Below are 20605 nucleotides of genomic sequence, written 5' to 3'. Positions count from 1 at the left end.
ATGATGGCAAATTTGAGCCAAGTTTTTTGTAACATAAAAATTACAGTAATCAGAACAGTCAGGACTTTACAAAGATCTTATGATGTAAGACATCATGCAGTCTCTAGATAATTTACTTTTCTACCATTAGTGCTAGGAGCTATCTATGTGCATAATGACTATGAATTTTCAGATAGTAAATACAGACACTTTCATAACATATTCAGAAGTACCCCTTGGGAAAAAAAGTAACTATGATCCCAGTGATGTGACACACATTAGATAGCTAAAGTGATTGATGCAACCTGACATTTTACAGTACTTCATAAACTACCGGTACATCATGTGGAACACTAACATTTTTTAATACATAAAACTCTGTATTAGAAGACAACTTTAGAGATGGTATTGGAGAAAAAATGTTGTTACTGACTTCTCAGGACATCTTTCTAGCCTTTGGAAATAGTAAGAACTACCTTTTTAAAAAAAAAAAAAAAAAAAAAGTAAGATTCTGATTAAGCATACACATGTTAAATCTTCACCCAATATGTTTCAATCAGAATTATTAGAGAGACTGTTTTTTCCCTGAGGTACTATAGCTGGTAACTGAGTGCTGTATAAATTGCTCAGTGCATGCCACAGTTGTCCGCTGATAGCAATTTAAAAAACACACAAATAAAAAGGCACATTAGAAAATGTGATTGACATCTAATTCTCCTCAGTACACCCCCCCACACACTTCCATTGCCATTGACAGGCATTTTGTAAGTACGGGAATACAAAAGATAAATCATTATGTTTTCAAACAGCTTCTTCAACCAACCACTGAAAATAATCAAGTATTATACTATCAAATATTGAGCCCTATCATGCCCTGAAATCAATTAGGAATCCCAGGCAAATATATATTGGTAAAATATGGCTCATAGTGTGATTTTTGAGCCATATGTGTTGAAAATTACAAAGTGCATTACAAACTCACCCTTCTAATCTTACATCTGGCAAACTTCTGTTAAGTGCAATCAAGTCACTGGCCATAAGGTTAAATTGGTTGATTTTAAACAGCTCTTTCATTTTCTCCTGGTCATCTTTGGGAATGAGCACAGCCTTTCCCATTTCTCCAGGTCCTTCTTGGTTTCTTGAAATAACAGCTGTAACACAAGATAACAAAATACCCACTTTTAATATTTGTGTATTGGTTTCATTCTGCACTAATAGGAGACTTATGTCATCTATCAACATGGGGTAATTTAGACAAAAATAAAAAGTCTGCACTCCAGCCTGAGATTTCACCCATATCTGGACCTAAACTTGAATCAAGACTTTTTTTTTTTTTTTTTTTTTTTTTTTTTTAAGTTTAGAATTTTCAAATACATTTTTGCACCAACTTCTGGTTTCTGGCAGTGACCACATATAATAGTAATGAATCATATTTTTATATATATATTATATATATACACACACACACACACACACAGTGAGCAACAACAATTATGTGTCACAATATCATATTCCCAGTGAAAATCACCTTTAACTGCTATGCACATGCTACTAAATATTCTAGCCATAAAGAAACCAATCCCAAAGCGAGAAGATTGTATATCTACATTATCCCAATGTGAATTATGCTACAGTACGGTACAGTCTTAGAATACATGTTTTATATATTTATAATATATTTGATGAGAGGTATTTGTACATCAGACATAGGTTAAAATGTGCTGTATTTGTTTTCTAAGTTTCTCAGTATCAAAATAAAAAGTATATTGAACTTGAGATTATAATTACATCATCATATTATACAAGACAAAAGAGTGGCAAGGAACATCCTGCTGAAAAACAATGTAATAAGTACAATCAATTTCACTATGTACCTTCAATGTGTATTTAAATGAAAAAATAAATCTCCAAGAAAATTATTACTAATTATTTGCATGTTAAATCAATCCACAAGACAAGAGCATTCTTTTAAAAACAATCAGCATAATAAAATTGCTAGATCTTCAGTGTCAAGATTAAACTGATGACAACAACGACATGGATAATCAAATAAAAACATTGCCACGGTGGCCCTGATCCTACAATCAAATCTGCATAGGCATTTGATTGCAGGAATGGATTGGTTTGTTTTGAAGGTTTGGTGAAGGAAGAGTTTGTATCAGTTCTTAAAGTTAATCAGAAAATACCCAGAGATATTAGTGTGACATAATTTGCCCAGACATTGTCACACAACCTCAGAACCCATTTCCCAGAATAAAAGAAACAAATGAAATATTTTAAACAAAAACTTCAGTTACTGTTTAAAATCTGAAATCAAGCCATATTTTTATTAAAAATGGTTTCCTAAACCTGAGATTGACCTCACCTTTAAGTGGAGGTGGTGTGTGCAGGGGGCATAGTTGTCCAGCTTGCTTGTGGGGGGGAGGGGGAGAAAACAAGCAAGAAGCTGCTTTGATCAGCAACCCCAAAAAAGCCGGATCTCAGGAAACCGTACCAAAAGCAAAGGAGAGGAACCCTTCTCTGAAGCACTGATGTCACCTCTGGGAGAGGCAGGAGCCAGGTCTCACTCGCCGGAGGTGAAATCATAGCCCTAATGAAGTCAATAGCAAGACTCCCAAGAAACTCATGGGATCAGGATTTCATCCCAGGAATGTCTCCACAGCATTCCTATGAATAGACTGCTTAAGGGGATATCCTAAAGGATGTCCCACTTATTGAACTCAAATTGGGCAGCATGATCTATGTGCTTGTCCACTGACAGCATTAACCTGAGAATTATCTGTGAGAACCCCACACTCCCATGTGAAATATTTAAACCATAATAATAGAAAAAAGTACACTCTTTCTTAACTGTATTAATTGTGACAGAACACAGTCCTGCAAACCATTACAAAACCAATTGACCACAATGAACTCACTCAAAGTTTTTTGAAGGATATAATTGTACTAACCGATTAGCTTCTGATCCTGGGGGGGGAAAAAAAAAAAAAAAAAAAAACACACAACAACCCAGTTTTCCACATTAAATTGCAGAAATGTATAATACAATATTGGTCCTCAATTTCCTGTTCATTTCCATCCATACTTGGCTTGAAAAAATATGAATGTAATAAAAATGGAACTAGGAAGCATTAACACTGTCTGCTAACAACTAAGTGTAGGTAAATGAGCATAAAAAACAGCATTTATACCATGTCATTTAAAATCTGACACAAATCAATAAAAGCAAAATCTTTAAAGATCCGTCCACTTTAGCTTATTCCCTGAAGCATAAGGAAGTCTACCAAGAGAAAAATGGAATATATGAGAGTGTGATCTGCTATAAAGATATAATCAGAATGAGTTTGGCATGGCTGCATTTCTCATAACTGGCAAAGCCACAAATGAGTTATGCAAGTCATCACAAACTGGTGTAGATAAATGCTTTTAAAAACAGATATTGGTATATGTCACGTGTTATGGGGGTAGGAGCCCACAATTGCAGGAATGGTTAAGGGAGTTAAATCTTTTTATAGGAACTACGGAAATAATTTAGAAGTCTATACAATTTAGTGATAATATCCTTACTATAGGAAGTTTAACCATTCCCATTTTGCATAGGACTGTGCCCACATGGAAAAAAGTCTCACAGAATTTAATAGGGGTTTTTAGAAATATTGTGTGCCAGTACATACAACCAAACTATCTTCATGCTTAGCTTGCCAATTAAGTTCATGAATCATGACTTCCTCCTCGGCAGGCTGTGCAGTATTTCAATATCCACATGGATCTCCCAATATTTTTCAGAGAATACAGTGGATTACTTTTCAAAAGGTTCCCATTTCCGTTTGTCTGTTCATGTTTTCAGTTCCTTAGCATAGGAATGAACTGGATTGGTTTTGGAAAAAAAAAAAAATTCAGAGCATAAATGCCTGGAGGGGGGCTGTTACTTATCAGAGCCTCTGTAGCCAATTATTCATTAAAATTGCTTATGCTTGCAACAAAGAAAACAAACACCTGTAAAAGCCTTTCCAAATCATGATTGTTCCACAGGAGACAAAGGACTTCTGAGCAGACTAGAGAACGATGGGTTAACTAAACAAATTAGACATTAGTCTTATTAGGTGAATTTAATAGAAATGAGCTTAGAAGTTTGGCTTTTTTATATATATTATGGACTACAGATAATGTACATAGCATTTGACCACACCACAGAAATCTTGTCTCCCCAGTTCTAGTTTACACTTTAATTGAACAAAGAATATAGTACAACTCATTTTAAAGAATCCATCTATGGCTATTTTGATCAATATCAGCACATTTATACATTACAAGAGGAAGAATTACATTAGGTTTCACTGTGACTGGGCCTAAAATGAAATCAGAGGGATCCTTAAAACTGGGGCCACTTTAGAACTGCAAGTGGTGATTCTGAAATTTTAGGTCTGCTCCATAAAGCTTCCTGTTCCTATGTGTATATGACAGACTCACTGTTTAACGTGCATCAGGGTCAGCAGCATCCTCCCTAGAGCTAAATACACTATGCACCAGAAATGCTACTAAATGCTCATTTGACATTTTATAAAATGTTTTTTCTGAGTCTGGGCAGTTGCTGGTTCTCTGGATCTGACTCTGGGGAAGGAATGATAAGAAATTATAGTGTTCTATATTCTTCCTAATCATTGGGTTTTACCTTGAAAAATACATCTAGCCCACAAGAGAGAGAGTAGTCATCATGTATGTTGTTCTGCTCTTTTAGGTCTCCCTGAGCAGCATTTGGCAATCTCACCCCACCAGCAGCCACATTATTTATTGTTAACTTTTCATCGTGCTTTAAACATCCCACTGCATTATAAAAAGCATGTAAAATATTTATGATGGTAGCCACTAATGTTGAAGCACTGCTGTATCCTTGGCCCTCACTTTTTGGAGAAAAAAAAAAAAAAAAAAAAAAATGAGGGCCAGACACTTAAAATCTAATCATGTATTTAAGAATTGTAATAGGGTACAGTTTTTACACACAGCCTCGGAATCTCTTCCTCCCACCCTTCTTACTGGAATAAGTTCTGTCACCTGTTTGCTGAAGATGTCAGAGAGTATAGGCCTTTCTCTAGACCAATGGTTCTCAAACTATGGGTTGGGACCTTGTTTTAATGGGGTTGCCAGGGCTGTCAAACTTGCTGGGGTCCAGGGCCAAACCCTGAGCACCACCTCCCAGAGCCGAAGCCCTGGCTTTGGCCAACCCCACCCCACCCCGGGCAGTGGAGCTTGGGATTTGGCCTTGCCCTCTCCCTTTCCCCCCATCTGGAGCAGTAGGGCTCAGGCTTTGATTGCTCCTCCTGGGATTGTGTAGTAATTTTTGTTGTCAGAAGGGGGTTGCCGTACAATGAAGTTCGAGAACCCCTGCTCTACACAGCAGCATGAAACTGGCCGTAGAATGCAGCAAGACTTAAGAAACCAAGGGAGGAAAACATTCAGGGCAAAGGAAGAAGCAAGATAAACTGCCTTATCCCCACAACTGTAGCATAAATGGAAAGGAGGAGAGGATGAATCCCCCAGTCTGAGTAGGGCTATCTTGGGAAATGGCAGAGTGAATATGTTGTAGCAAGTCTTCAAAGTGTTCATATCCCTTTGCCACAAGAGAGGTGGGTAGGGCATATACCTGGCCAGATAGCTGGTTTCCACATGCCCGTGGTCGCCTTCCTCTCTATAGCAGAGAGTCTTCCTTACAAGTGTGTTGAAACTAGGGAGGAAGTATCAGAAGGGTAGCCGTGTTAGTCTGAATCTGTAAAAAGCAACAGAGAGTCCTGTGTCACCTTTAAGACTAACAGAAGTATTGGGAGCATAAGCTTTCGTGGGTAAGAAAGTAGTGCTACTTGCATCTGAAGAAGTGAGGTTCTTACCCACGAAAGCTTATGCTCCCAATACTTCTGTTAGTCTTAAAGGTGACACAGGACCCTCTGTTGCTTTTTAGGGAGGAAGTTTGTCCCTATCCCCTTCTGCAAGGCAGTCAGGCCAGAAAGAGGCACCCATGTTTTCTGCCTCCACCCCATGAAAAATTAAAATAAAACTAAGAAATGGACCTATATTGGTCCACAATACTTCTAAATAGGCCAGAGGAAATGATGCTAACACTTCAACAAAGGTTTGTAGTTCTCAGCAGATACTCATTATTAGACTCATAGAAGATTAGGGTTGGAAGAGAGCTCAGGAGATCATGTAGTCCAACCCCCTGCTCAAAGCAGGACCAACCCCAACTAAATCAATTATGCTTTGGAGTGAAATATGCAATCTACCTGGCAGAGAAGCCTTTCAGTTTAGGACCTGTACCTAGTTGACATGGCTGTTCCAGTCAGTAGATTAGGTACTGTACTATATGAACTATACAGTGTTTCCTTGCTGGAGATGTGATCAGCTTCATAACTAATGTTCAGTGAACACTGAGGAAGCAGCTTTGTTGGAGAGAGAGTACATAATAAACTGAACAGGCACCCAGATCAGACTGAGTCTGCTCAGGCTTGTAGGAAGCCCAGTGGACATAGCATCATAGAATATTAGGATTGGAAGAGACCTCAGGAGGTCATCTAGTCCAACTCCCTGCTCAAAGCAGGACCAACACCAACTAAATCAATCATCATCATCATAAATCCATGATTAACACAGTAAAGTTACATCATCCATAAACTATAGCTGGTCAGAGGTTTCCCACTTTCCTCTTCCCCCTGGCTGGAAATTTAAACTTTTGGGTTTAAAAACCCAAAACAGAAAACACACATGTACACTTTGGCTGAAATCCAAAACATTTCAATTTGGAAATATTGCTGCAGTATTTCATGGGAGCTGTAGTGCCTTATGCCACTGGTTGAACTGCACCTCCCATGAAGTCCCATAGTCTCCATTTTTGATAGGAGGATGGTACATTATGGGAATCCCATGGCACAGCATGAGAAATGAATTCCAATTGAGGAGCCATGCTCATGCAAGACAACCAAACTACAGTTCCCATTAGGCACTGTGGCAGCAAGTCTGAATCAAAATATTTTGGTTTTCAAGTGAAATATTTCACTTGAGAGGTATTTGGTCTTCAGGTTGCTTTTTTTTGACAAGAATTCTGCAGAAAGCAGAAATTTAATGAAAATTTTTCTTTAGCTCAAACCAGTTGATAAACTTTTGATCAGCCCTATCATTGATATAGTCACTGGCAGTGACCTGATACCTATCCTTGCAGAAGCTCACCTCCTATTAAAATGTAGTTAAATACAATCTGTGGGATCTGTTCCATTATCTGCTGTGACAGGGTATTTTACTTCATAGCACCAGGCTCTAACAGGAAGAGTAATACTTAGTATTTAAACTAACAAGTAGTGGAAATCCCTGAGTTGATTTCCACTTGATAATACAGACTTAACAGCAATTTGTGCTAACAGGTAGGGTCCAGCAATACAAAACAGCTTCCCCCAAGCAGCATCAGCAGATGGATCCAGGAATTTCATGGCAATAGCATGGTACACTACTGAACAATGTTTTCTGGTTGCCATTGTGAACATTATAAATTAACAAATAAGGCACAGAACAGGCTTGCACAAATAAGGCACAGATTCATTCTTGAAAGCTTGAACTATACACTCTTCAAGCTGGAGAACCACCACAATCTGTTGTTGCTCTACAGTTATTCATTGAAGTGCATCGGGGTAAAACTTCAAAAGGAGATTTTGCTATGTTGTAGCTTTTGGTCTACAAAGCTAAATAACTTCCTACAGAGTCTGTACTCATGCTGTGACTGTAACTAAAATAGATTAAATTTCATCCTTAGATAACACATTCTTGCCATGCAGAATTATAGCTCTATTGTGGTTAAAATGCCACAAAGCCAGCCCATGTTCAATCTTTATGTAAGATATAAAATGTATTTCAACAAACCACCATTCATTAGTACTTTTTAAAATAAAGTTGGATATATAGTCTAAATCAGATGCATTTGTAACATAGGAAAAATCTATTTTTATTACGGCTCCAAAATGGATCCTATCTTCTCTCTCATGTTTGAGCAAATGGATTGTGCCCAGAGTGTCTGTAAGAAATAATCCCTGACTGTATCAAATCCAGTAGACATGAACTGTAGTCCTCAAGATGGCATCTTCTGCTAGACAATCAATATCGTAGAACAATTTCTATCAGCAAGCAGAATGGGTGAGAAGACTCCTCCCAGAGTAAGGCAACATCGTTTATCAGTTGGGCGAGGGGCACTATTAGAGCAGAAAGATCATCAACTGCGCCCCAGAAACCAAGCATGTAACTTTTGAATATATTTGAACTTCATAAGTCCAGATAGCAAAAGTTTGAGTTACTAGTAAACTCAGATGTCATGCATAGTTGATTGGCAATGAACCATTAAGCCCATTTGCCTTATTCCCAAACTATTCAAATGATTTAGTTATTAACACGATTTAGTTTACTCTTTAATGTTCTCCTAATTTCCCTTTCCCTAGTCCTCCAGTGTCCCTCCCTTAAAAACATCCTAAAAGAAATCTTTCCTGAGCCCCCTCTTCTGACCTTCAAACACCACACCAATCTCTCCAGGCTCATCATCAGAAGCAAGCTCCCCTCAGACCCAGACACCAACTCAAAGTGGCACCAGACCCTGCCAGAACAGATGCAAGTTCTGCAGACATATCTCCACTGCTACAATGATCAGCACCCCCCACAACACTCCTTTCAAGATCCATGGGTCCAACACATGCCTATCACAACATGTGGTGACCTCATCTGGTGCACTAAATGCCCCAATTTCACCAATCTAGTTGCTATGAGACAATTACTATGTTCTTGAATGAACTCACAGAAAAGTGACAGACAACCATCTCATCCACAGGTGATGTAGTGGAACACGTTTCACAAAGCCATCATTCTATATCTGACCTTTCAGTCCTCTTCCTCAAAGGAAAACCTGCACAAAACTTTCAAAAGATGAGCCTGGGAGTTTAAATTCATAACTTTGCTACACTCTAAAAATCGTGGACTAAATAGACACACTGGTTTATGGCTTATTATAATCTACACTAATGTCCTCCAACTTCCCATCTACTGCTCCCCCTCCACCATGACTGGAGGAGTGTTAATGGACTGCTTCACCTTGAATGGTCCCTTGAAATGTGTTAACTATTTCTGCTAAACAATCTGGTCCACCCTTTATTTAGCTGTGACCTTCTTCAGAGGTCTATGTAAGCTCAAATGCTTCTCTCTCTCATACCAACAGAAGTTGGTCCAATAGAAGATACTACCTCACCCACCTTGTCTCTTTACACTGGGACCAACACGGCTACAACACTACATACTATCCCCACTGTTATTCTGAGGCCCGAGTGGCAATGGTGTGCAGCATAACAACTGTTAAGTTCCTAGCCTTTGATTTGCTACAACACAGTCATGAAAAACATATGGCCTATATTTCTGAGAGTTTACAGAAGGAAGGGCATGATTTTTAGAAGTGTCACCCAGAAGTTGAACTGAAGTCAACAGGACCTGTGGGTTATCAACACTTCTAAAAATCGTAAGATTTAGATCAGACATTTTCCACCCTAAAGGTAAAATGGCAGCATATTCTTTCCCACAGAATTTCACCACTAGTGTGGAAAAATATTTTCTTTAATGATCACACAATGTATACAACTTCTGCACAGCAAAACATCTACTACACAGTATCTACATCAAAAAGGGCATGTTGGTACTGTGTAATGGGGTGCTCACCGCACCCTGCTAGGTTCAGCCTCCTGGCCCCCATTCCCCAATGAGTCAGGACCACTCCAAGCTGGTGCAACACCTGTGCTTTTTATTCCTGTGTCTGTTCCCCATCACCAAGCTCCAACTATTTACAAGTTATTTACAGGTTTGTCCTAGCACAGGCCTCAGTGGCAACAGGGTAGCAGTCTCCTGAGCCTACTCTCCCCTCCCAGTCTTTGCATCCACCCCCCGGACTCACTTCCTCCCAAGCATTTAGCCCTTTAATGAGGCTGGCAGGTGGGGCCAGTTCCAGGCCAGTCCTAGTTAGTTGCCCAGCCCCAATCCATTTCCCCTGATTGGGGCTGGAATGGCAGGAGCTGATTAGGGCTTCCCCTGCCACACACTGCAATAAAGATTCCTTGAAGAAACTGGAAATGAATATTGGAGTGTAGTGAAATTCACAAAATGCTTCTGTGTTTTATGTGTATAATATGAACTACACATTTTTATATTAACATTTATTTTTTCCACCCAAAAAAAAAAAAAACCACCACACTATAAACCCAGGGACCCTTACCTGTCAAGTGATCCTAATCTATCTCTGAGGGTTTTAAAAAGAAAGTGTAAACGTTTTCTGTTGACCTTTATGTGGATTATAACTGTGTGCAGTGAGAAGACTTGTAACTGCTGACAAGAGGATGCAAAGCTAGGCAAACCAAGAAAGTATGTGAAGTTGGCAAGATATGGTGTAAAGAAAGGGCAGATAGGTTGTCAGGCACTGCATGGTTAACCATGCGATGGATATTAGTATGTGTGTCAGATGTACCTAGAAAAAAAAATATTGAAGAATCATGACATCCTAAATGATGGTGCCTGTATTTACTTTACTTGTTAATACTTCTTAAGAAATCAGACATTTTGATTTATACACATCCATTAAAAATGGAGTGCCTGTCCCTTGCTCCAAATGTTCTTAGACCTCCTCTTCGGCCATCTAAAAAAACACCAACAAAAACATCAATAGCAAAACCCCAATTTAAAATCTTTAATATCTCCCATTAGAGTCTTTTGTTTTCTGTAGCTGTAAGGAAATACAATGGTCTTTGCAGTATGCTCTGAAGGTCAATAGACTGGGGCTATTTTGGACAAAGGGGAGAGTCTGTTCCAAAGCTTTGGGTCCTTACTATTTATCTTTTACCACAGGGACTCCAACCTGGGTACCTCTGCTGATTGCAACTGTGGCAGCCTGGAGAAGTGTGGGCTTTTGGCAAGGAGGTCCCAGGCTATACCTGTCAAAACGACCACTTTGTGCTCTACTCACTGCTTACAATAGTTTAATTCATTACATGGGAAAAGAAATATTCACTGGGGGTAATTTGATGTTATGTGTGTAAATGATTAATCCATGATTATATGCTGGTTATTGTCACTCAACTATCCTGTACTTCCATTATAAATATATTTAGTCACTATTGTGTTGTTGGTACTTCACTGAATCTTAATGTAAGATCAATACTGAAAATACTCCTAATAGGGAGGCTATGATTTTTTTTCCCTGCAGAAAGTTCAAATCCCATGTTAGCAGCTGGGCTAATACCAATTCTCTGGCACCTAAGTCTGAAGCACACCCATAGTACTGCAGTCAGTGAAGTTCACCAAGTCAAAGAGGTATCTCAAATCACCCAACTTGGGGACAGTCCTGAGGTTCTGCTGCTTAGCATGAGCACCTACAGAAGCAGCATACCAGGAGGCACCATTTCTTCTACACATGGCAGAGCTGGGCTCCATGAGTACACTTAGACTACTCCCAAGCAAGCTATACACATTCCAGCATAGGGACGGATGTGTGTCAAGTTGGCCTGTAGGTCAAAACGCCTCCACAGGGAATGTGAAGGGGGCCCTACCCCAATTCCATCCTAGGGTACCAGCTAAGGGGCTTCTCTGAAAAAGGGCCATTGGCTGTACTGTGGATCCCCACAACCTTTGGGCAGATTCCTTTCACAAAGCTTATTTACACGCACACCGCACAAAGCAGGAGTAAGTTTCATCTAGTGAGAAGTGCTGTTCTTCTTAAAAGCTATTTAACCAGCTGGACTTTGGTGGCTGTACAGAGGAGAGTAAAAGATCCCATTATATTTGTTGAAAAGAGCAGGGAATAAGCTTGGCACTCTAGCCAATGTGCGTTCTTTCAATAAAACACGTCCCAATATCCAAGGATGAGTGAGCTATTGTTCAGCTCACATAATGACTGCTGTGTTTGCTTACACGTCCACTGCATTACCATTATTCAACTAATTATTTTTAGCATGTTTTGTAGTATTTTGAGCTGTATATATTATTTAACTTGGTCATTTGAAAATAAAAATGCACTAACTATGTTTCACTTACAAGGTATGCATGAGGTGAAAATGTAAATAAACTGGTTGAGGTATAGATGTGCTAGTCCCATTTGCATTTTTAAGCTTTAGATTTCACAAGCCATCACAGTTTACTGGTTTTTTTAATCAAGCACCAAGCACTCCCACACCCCTTTTTTCAAATTGAAAACCACTATAAACCAAAAGTATACATCACCATTTTACCAGTATTATGATTTTGTAGACTGGTACTTTCTCTTTCTGTACCACCATTCAATACCATATGAAAAACTGCAGAACATTTTCATACCCTAAATCTCCATATTATAAAGGGGATTTTTCACAAAAGCACAGAATATAAAGTGGATTATATACTTACTCACCAAGACTTATTTCCTACAGATTAAGTTGGGGGTCTACACTAAAGTAGCTAATATGTTTCTCAGAGGATAAGCAATACAACTGTACTTATTTTTCTGTAGCTGCCTTTTAGAACACTTCATTTGTTTTATTTCTTTGCATATCATTTCTCCTGATTTTACAATGTTTTTTTTCTCTTGCATTTTTCCTTTATTAGAGTTCCTGGAACTCCATTTTCAAATCATTATCATTTTTTCTTTGTCTTTATATTTTTAGTAATGCACTTTGTACTCTGCCTTGAACTGTGCCCTGAACCAATTTTCATAATATATTACTGTTGTATTTGTGCACTATGTAAAACAGAATTTAAACTTCTCTTATAGTGTTCCTATTATTGAGGATGTTAAATCCTATTTTTGGAAATTCAGCTCTTGGATTTTAGTTTATGAATTCAGTATATAAAGGTCATCAACTGTCTCCAGAATAATCTCAGAGCATCTCAAAGCTTTTAGTTCAGAAAGCCATCAGGAACTTTTAAAGCCCAGAAGAAATAAATTTGGATTCTTTGTGACAACTGCTGTTTACCCAATTCTCATAAGTACATTAAAAATCAAAGTCAAATTTATAAAAGGCACATTCAAATAGTTTCATTCACTGGAGAGCTATGCTATAGGTAAGCAATTGCAGTTTGCAGGCAACAGCCACAGTTGGTTTTGCATTTGTTAAATTTTATTGTAAAATATCTGACTACCTTTACACTTTCCATTTTAGTTAACTAAAACCTGTAGGATAAATGTGCTTCTCTTATTTTCAAGAACTACTGTATGCTAAGGACCTGATCCAGACAGTTTACTGAAGCTAATGAATAAAAAATTTCCATTGACTTTAAATAACTAGATCAGGCCCACAGTTCCTTAGTGATACTGTGTACAAAGCTTCTGAAAGCAAAAGTACTTCACTTCACAACCTACATTGGGGAAAATATCCCTCATCCCTGTAATGAGGTATCAGGATTCAGAGAGGTCACAGCCAGCTGCCCAGAAAAACAGTTACTTCTTCTAGAGAAGTGAAGATCTGAACTGAATCCTCTTAATGTAGTGGTGTCTGTGGGTTCCTGTGTGTGTAGAATAGGTGGATGAGAGTTCCTATTCCCTTTAGCTTGTCTGGATTTGAGGCAACTGTGGTGAATTAATAGTCAGCTATTCTGGACAGATGGCCACTTTAATGGGACCTAGAAAAAGAACCTTTTGGTCTTGGAATGACAGAGGGCAAGGCCTCCAGCTGTGAACAAGTACAAGCTGTTTTATACTGAGAGAGAAGTCCTCCTTATTCAACTCTGAAAATGTGATTAAAATCAGTGAATCTAGAGCACCATGCCAAATTGGGCTGCAATGTGTGAAATCACACTCATTTCCCTCTCAACTATAAACAGCAGGGTAAAGAGAGCAAACTGCGCAATCTGTCAATCATTTTATTTATAGTCTCTTAGGAAGCTAATTTTTACATCCATAAAGAAATCACTACATTAAAACTATCATGATATTTAGCATTTATATTGCACTTGGATATTCAAAGCACAGTACAGACATCAAGGTCAGGATCCTCAGCTGGTGTGAACTGGGAATTGATTCCCTAGAGCTATACTGACGTACATGAGCTGAGGATCTGCCCCTATGTAATAAATGCTTACAGCATCACTGTAAGATGTCAGCCTATTATAGACACTGTATGGGTGCGGAAACAGAGAAAGGCAAAGTGATTTTTCCTTAAGGCCACACCAGTGCGTGGCTGTGCCAGGATTACATGGTAGGAAGAAAAATCCATAAACTGTACTTATTTCTTCAGAACATTGTCTCAATCCTTTAATATACAGTTTGAATTAAATTTGAGGTGGGAATAATTTCTGCTGTAAATCAAATCTGCAAACAAGAATCAAACCATTTGCAAATTATGAAAAAAGATGTCTCCGCCATACAATATGGATAAATTACTTAGAGATACAAGTTAGATTTCTGTCATTGCCCACCCAAGCAGCCAATAGCATACCTAGGAGGGCAGAATCTGACAGCCACCATCTGCTTACAGGGTTATTTTTTCAACATGAAAACTTCCCCCTATCCTGGGGGGTGGAAGAAGTACCCCAGGTGATGAGGAGGCAGGGGGGAGAAAGGAAGGATCTTGATGCTTCCATCACTTCCCTATTAAATCTTTAAATTAGTTACAGTTTTCCTTTACAGATTGAAATTAGGACCCAATGCTCGCTGTTCAAAAAACAAACTACATTTAAATAGATATTATATTCATGTAAAATACTACAGAATGAAACTGAAGCTCAAAAATGAGAGTAACACAGAAGCCCCCTAAAAATAAACCAGAACAAAAATGATGGGTTTAGGGATAGCACAGTGGTTTGAGCACTGGCCTGCTAAACCCAGGGTTGTGAGTTCAATCCTTGAGAGGGCTACTTAGGGCTCTAGGGCAAGAATCTGTCTGGGGATTGGTCCTGCTTTGAGCAGGGAGTTAGACTAGGTGACCTCCTGAGGTCCTTGCCAACCCTGATATTCTATGAATTAAACATTAACCTTTAATTAAAGATTATGTCATGTGATGAAGCCTCCAGGAATACATCCAACCTAAATTGCCAGCCCTAATCTTGAGCTGTAGAGACAGGATGATGGAAGCAAGCATTTAAGCTCTGAGTGGTGGCACCAGGATGTGCTTTGTGCAGTCATAACCCCCAGGGACACTGCTATAACATTCCAGGCTTGCACACAGTTGGCACATACCCACCTAGAGTGGGATCTGCACTGACATACTTGAAGAACAAAAATTATTAGCAGTATAAAGGACTTTCATATGAGGAAAGAAAAATATTAGGACAATTTTGTTTAGAAAAGATATTAACAGGGAACATGAACCAGTTATTTAAAATAGTACAGAGAAAATCTATTGTCAATTTCTATATATTCTTCAAAATATGAGGAGACATTCAATGCAATTTAGACAACCTAACTAAAGTTGATGAAAGGCAGTAATTTCTAACAGCAGTTAGTCTGTGGAACTCACTGCTACAATATTAGTGAGGCAAAGGCTTAATAGGACTCAAGAATAAGAATATTCATAATTACACTAGCCAACATAAAAAAATTAATTTTCTTGATCACCAAGTTGAACAACCAGCAGACTAGCTTCTAGCTATACATTGCCACAGTATTGGAGTGTCCAGCTCCAGATTCACAAGCCAGTACCCTCACACAACTAACATCATCTAAGATTTGTCAGATGTTACCCTGTGTGGCTTTCTACCCTAAACATAAACAACTTGCTTTCCTGATGCATACACCTTAAACAAAAGTCGCTTTACAATGTGCATCTCATGGATTGCTTAAGAATGTAACATTGCAGTGTAGACATACCCTATCAAAAACTCACGGCAGGGCCATGCCAGCTGACTCGGGCTTGTGATAAGGGACTATTTAATTGCGGTGTAGACATTTGGGCTCAGGCCGGAGCCCAACTTCAGGGCCCCCGCCACCTTGGAGCGTCCTACAGCCCAGGCCCCAGCATGAGCCCAAAACATCTACATCACAATTAAACAGCCCCTTATCCTGATCCCTGCGAGCCTGAGTCAGCTGGCACAGCTCAGCTGTGGGTTTTTAATTGTAGTAGAGACATACATATAGACTTCTCTACATTCTATAAGACTTTCCCCAGGTCTAACCTGGATTGCATCAAATTCTAGTTCTTATTAAACATTTAACCACGGTTGACTTGAAGCTAAGCATAGTCAATGCCCCCAATCCATTCGCATAAAACAAGTATGTGTTTTATTAAAAGTCACATTATAGTCTTGTTATTTTAAGCAACTCCTATGTTTATAAATCACTGTTTTCATTGTTCTCACTGCCCTTATTGATTTTAAAAAATTTTAATAGCAGTATTAAATATTCAGATGCCACAACCATTTTGGAGAGAAAAATTGAGAGTGTGAGGCAAAAACAAAAATATATTTCATGTCGCTTCTCATGTACCTGTGTTGAAAAAATTGTTTTCTAAAATCTTTTATCAGAATCCTAATTAATATAAGCACAAGCAACTTGAAGCTGAATGCTGAATAAAATTTTTCATGGCCCTATGTATACAGTATTCTTCTTGATAATAGGGAAATGCTAATAGACAATCTAAAAGAAAAGCCACATATACAAAACAAACCTATTTACATAGTGATTCTGGGTGCCTCAACTTTATTTGACACACTTGAAAGGAGCCTGGTTTTAGAGAGTGCTGAGCTTCCAAGACCCTCAAAAAACTAGGCATTTAAGACGTTTTGTTAAACCAATTTTAATACCATCAGCAAAGAGTTATCTAAGTCAAGAAAGGTTAACAGAACAAAAGTAACACCAGAGAGTTTCCATGTAAAATCTTCCAAATAGGCACAAAAGAAAGGAAGTTAGAGGGAACAACATTAGACGTTCAGGCAAATGTTTCCATAAATCCTGAGCTGCTTCTGCACTATGATTAAAGACATAGGCTTCATTCTAATAATGCCGCCAGCTATAGAGAAGGTATTTTATGCTTGTGTCCCTGAGAACTAATCTTCATATTTCATTACGGGTCAGATTTTATTAAATTTTTTCTATCTCAGTACATCCAATGAACTCCCATTAAAGTCTCACCGTAGTGGCACTACAGGAAAACGGCTGCCCTAAGACAACGGGTGAGTGTTTGAGATTCCATCCAGTAGAGGACAGAGGTCTATACCTACACAATAGCCAGTTCATTATAGTATTTCCTTTATTCCCCCTCCCTTTTTTTCTTCTCTTTAAAAAGCAATATAATTCAGTAGAAAGGAAATATTAACCTGACTTGTGTAGTTAAAATTGAATCTCATGCTTAAACTTGTAGCAACATAGTTTTTGAACATATAACTCTGAAAGCACAATTTATCAAAACATGCATTGCAGGAAAAATATACAATCATTGGCCTGTGTGAATGGAATAATAAGTTATTTTAAAAAACATATATTGCAGCATTTGCCTAATATTTGCAATATTTCTGTTAGTTTTTAAATAAAAAGTTTCAAGATTTTAGCCTCACTCATATTCAAAACACTATTTATAATTGTTTTACATTGCACGTTAGGCTCAGATTCAGCAAGATACTTCACTATGTGCTTAACTTTTAGCACAAGTAATCTCATTAATTTTAATCATACTATTCATATGCTTAAAGTTGGATCCAAGCTAAGTACCTCATTGAAGGTGATATTTAAATCCTTGATTCAATTTAAGTTTGGTGATTTATTCTGAGACAGTCAGTCAATTTATCTAAAGAAAATAAGAATCTTTCAAGCATAGAAGTGTACTGTCTTGCTGTCCCCTCAGTTAACACGATCAGTCAAAATGCCCATGAACTGGCAGTTCGGGGTGTGAAAGACATCAAAAACTACAGAACAACCTGTACTGCCACATGCCATTAGCACAGAGCAATAGCGTTTAGAGCAGAAGAGATTTGGAAAGTAGTGATGAAATGTAGCAGTAGGGAAAAAAAAAAATCTAAATCAGATTCCCCACGAAGTACTGAATGCAAATTTAGTCCTGATTTTCAAATCTGTTCTGTACAAGTGGAAATTAAACTCACACAGAAGCTAAAATGGCAAATTGCTATAAATTATATAAAAAAAAAAGGTAAAATCATTTATTTTTTTGTTACATATGTGAACCTTCTAAGGAAACGGTTGAGAAAGATGGAGAGGGCTGATTAGTTGAAATCAAAAAAGGGAGCTGAATTTTTTCATGCCAAACTTATTTGCTCTTATGAGATTTCAAATAAAAATCCCCTATTTTTGCATACTTCATGGACTTCTGGAGTATTTTTACCCTCCCTCCCTTGACTGAATAAAATGAGTCTACGGCCTATAATGCTCACGATACAGGTGCATATGACACATCCCCAAATACATATTGGTGCATTCACAAAGAGTGAATAATGACAATCTGAGCAAAGGACACTTTAGCAAATCTCAAACCCGATTAATGTATTTTAGTTTTAATTTATCATTCTGTGTAAATAAGGTTATTTTATAGAGATTTGTTTTTAGATACATGACAAAAAACTTCACTCAGCTATAACAATCACACAAAAGGCTGGCGAGACTAAAGTATTTCAAAAATTTACAAAGCTTAAACTTCCAGGGCTTTGACTTCATCCAGAGCTAACTGGCTGTAAAAGAGAAAGAGCAAAGAACAGGACTGATATCTAATGGAGTTTTGAGATTTGATGCTATCTACATCATATCACAGAAAAGAAAACCAGATGACTTGTGCTTCAGTAGCCTGAGATACCATACAGTGAATGTACGTCTTACAGACGGAAATAATTTCTGTAGTTTTGTCAGGTTTCAGAGAAGATCTCTATAAATCAGAGTTGAAGGTGCACATTGGTTACAGATGTTAAGAAGGATCATGGGTTATACTGGCAAAATAAGTCCGTGCAATATTGGGGTACATACATGGAAGCACAGCATGGACCAGGAATGAGATAGTCTTTCCCCCCCCATCACACATTTCTGGGCACCACAGTAGCCCAGTGAGGATATTGACAGTTTGGAAGAATTCACGGAATAGCAAAAAATAAATAAAAATTTAGATCTTGTCGGAGTAAAATTGAGAAGAAATACATATTAAGGCTTGGTTAAATGATAAACAAAACCAGTAGGAGCTCTGGCTGCATGTGGATGTAAGTGCCTTGATCCCACATACATGAGTGCATACTGCAAATCAAAAATAAACATCCATCTACAAATACTAGTTTGAAACAAATATTTTAGTGTCCCCATTTTATGTCTACTTTCTGCAAACATCCTAGTGACTCAAACTTTGAGTCTCAAATGCTCATTACAAAGCTCTTGAACAAGATGCATCACCATTATTTGCAAAATTTTTGCAAAAAAAATTAGAATTATGAGTAAATGCAAGAAAGTTTGCATAAAAGTGTACACACACGTTTGCCAACAGAAAGAGGTAAAATGCATATAATGAAGTACTCTTGAATTATTCACCCAGGTCCAGACCCATGGAAAAACATGGGCACCATCCATAAACAAACATGGAATAAGAAACATGGGACTATGAAAACCAATATGTATAAGCATTTGAATGATGGGCCAAGGAGTCATAATTAGAATAAAAGGGACAAAATTCAACAAAGGGGAATTTAGACTGAAGACAGAGAATAATTTAATGAGGGGTCAAATTGTCCACTGGCAAAAATACTGCAGGATATAGAACATTCTAGCTTGGGCAGAGGGATGGTCTAGATGAACAAAGAGGTTTCCTCCAGCTCCCTAGTTTGTTATTTTATTATCATTATGGTATCCTGAAAGATTAAAGGAATGAGCTGAAGTCAGTGGAAAAACTTCCATTGACTTCAGTGAGATTTGGATCAAGTCCTAAGAGACTATGGACCTTGTCCTCAATTGGTGTAAATTAATGCAAGTCCACTAAAGTCAATGGAGCAACACTAATTTACACTATCTGGAGATTTTTTAGAATTACTGGTATCTTTCACAATCTTGACACTAAGGCAACCTACAAATATCTGCAGCCTGCCACATCTTGCAAATCTTATTATACATACCTGTATAATTACAGCAGGAACTATATATACTTTACATCAGAAATAGGCAGAATTATGAATCTCATGATGACAGGATTAATTTTATTTCATTAGTGCAATTAACAAATAGCACCGAGTCTTCTTAATATATTCAAGCAGGCTTCAAGTACTTTTCAAATATGCTTTCTCAAGGAAATTTGTCTATCAAGAATCGTCTTACCTTCAAGCACAAGATTAACAGCTCATCCCTTCAATGACCCTTTTGGTGCATGCAGGAATAAAGTGACATGAAGCATGCCCCAAAAGAATAAAAATGCTACTTTTCCAGCACTCTGCCTGCAGACATATTTCATCATCTGTCACAGCAGATAGGCTTCCTTTGGAAGTGAAAACAACCCACTCAAGGGCTTATTACAAGTGCTGAGATCTTTGGTAGACTGCAGAAGAGAAATGAGTGGGGGGAGGCAGTAGCCTGTGGATTTCAAAACATAGGATTTAATGATTCAAAAAATGCTTCAGACAGGGAATATTACTTAGGTGAGTATATGAATGTTCAAATGATACCAGAGCTCAGTAACACATTTGACATGTT

The 20605-nt window shown here is 38.0% G+C and overlaps 1 protein-coding gene across 2 annotated transcripts in view; it reads right to left on the bottom strand.

The window, feature by feature from the left end:
* GALNT13 (polypeptide N-acetylgalactosaminyltransferase 13) overlaps positions 1–20605 on the bottom strand; it is a 342638-nt gene that overhangs the window by 205660 nt on the left and 116373 nt on the right. For both annotated transcript variants that reach the window (XM_034785889.1, XM_034785888.1), the window contains one exon: positions 962–1130. In XM_034785889.1, the coding sequence (XP_034641780.1) occupies positions 962–1130 (169 nt within the window). The remainder of the gene's footprint in view (positions 1–961; positions 1131–20605) is intronic.

This window comes from Trachemys scripta, chromosome 11 (genome assembly GCF_013100865.1).
Source record: "Trachemys scripta elegans isolate TJP31775 chromosome 11, CAS_Tse_1.0, whole genome shotgun sequence".
Classification (NCBI taxonomy): Eukaryota; Metazoa; Chordata; order Testudines; family Emydidae; genus Trachemys; species Trachemys scripta.
This window is presented reverse-complemented; position numbering and strand designations above follow the sequence as displayed.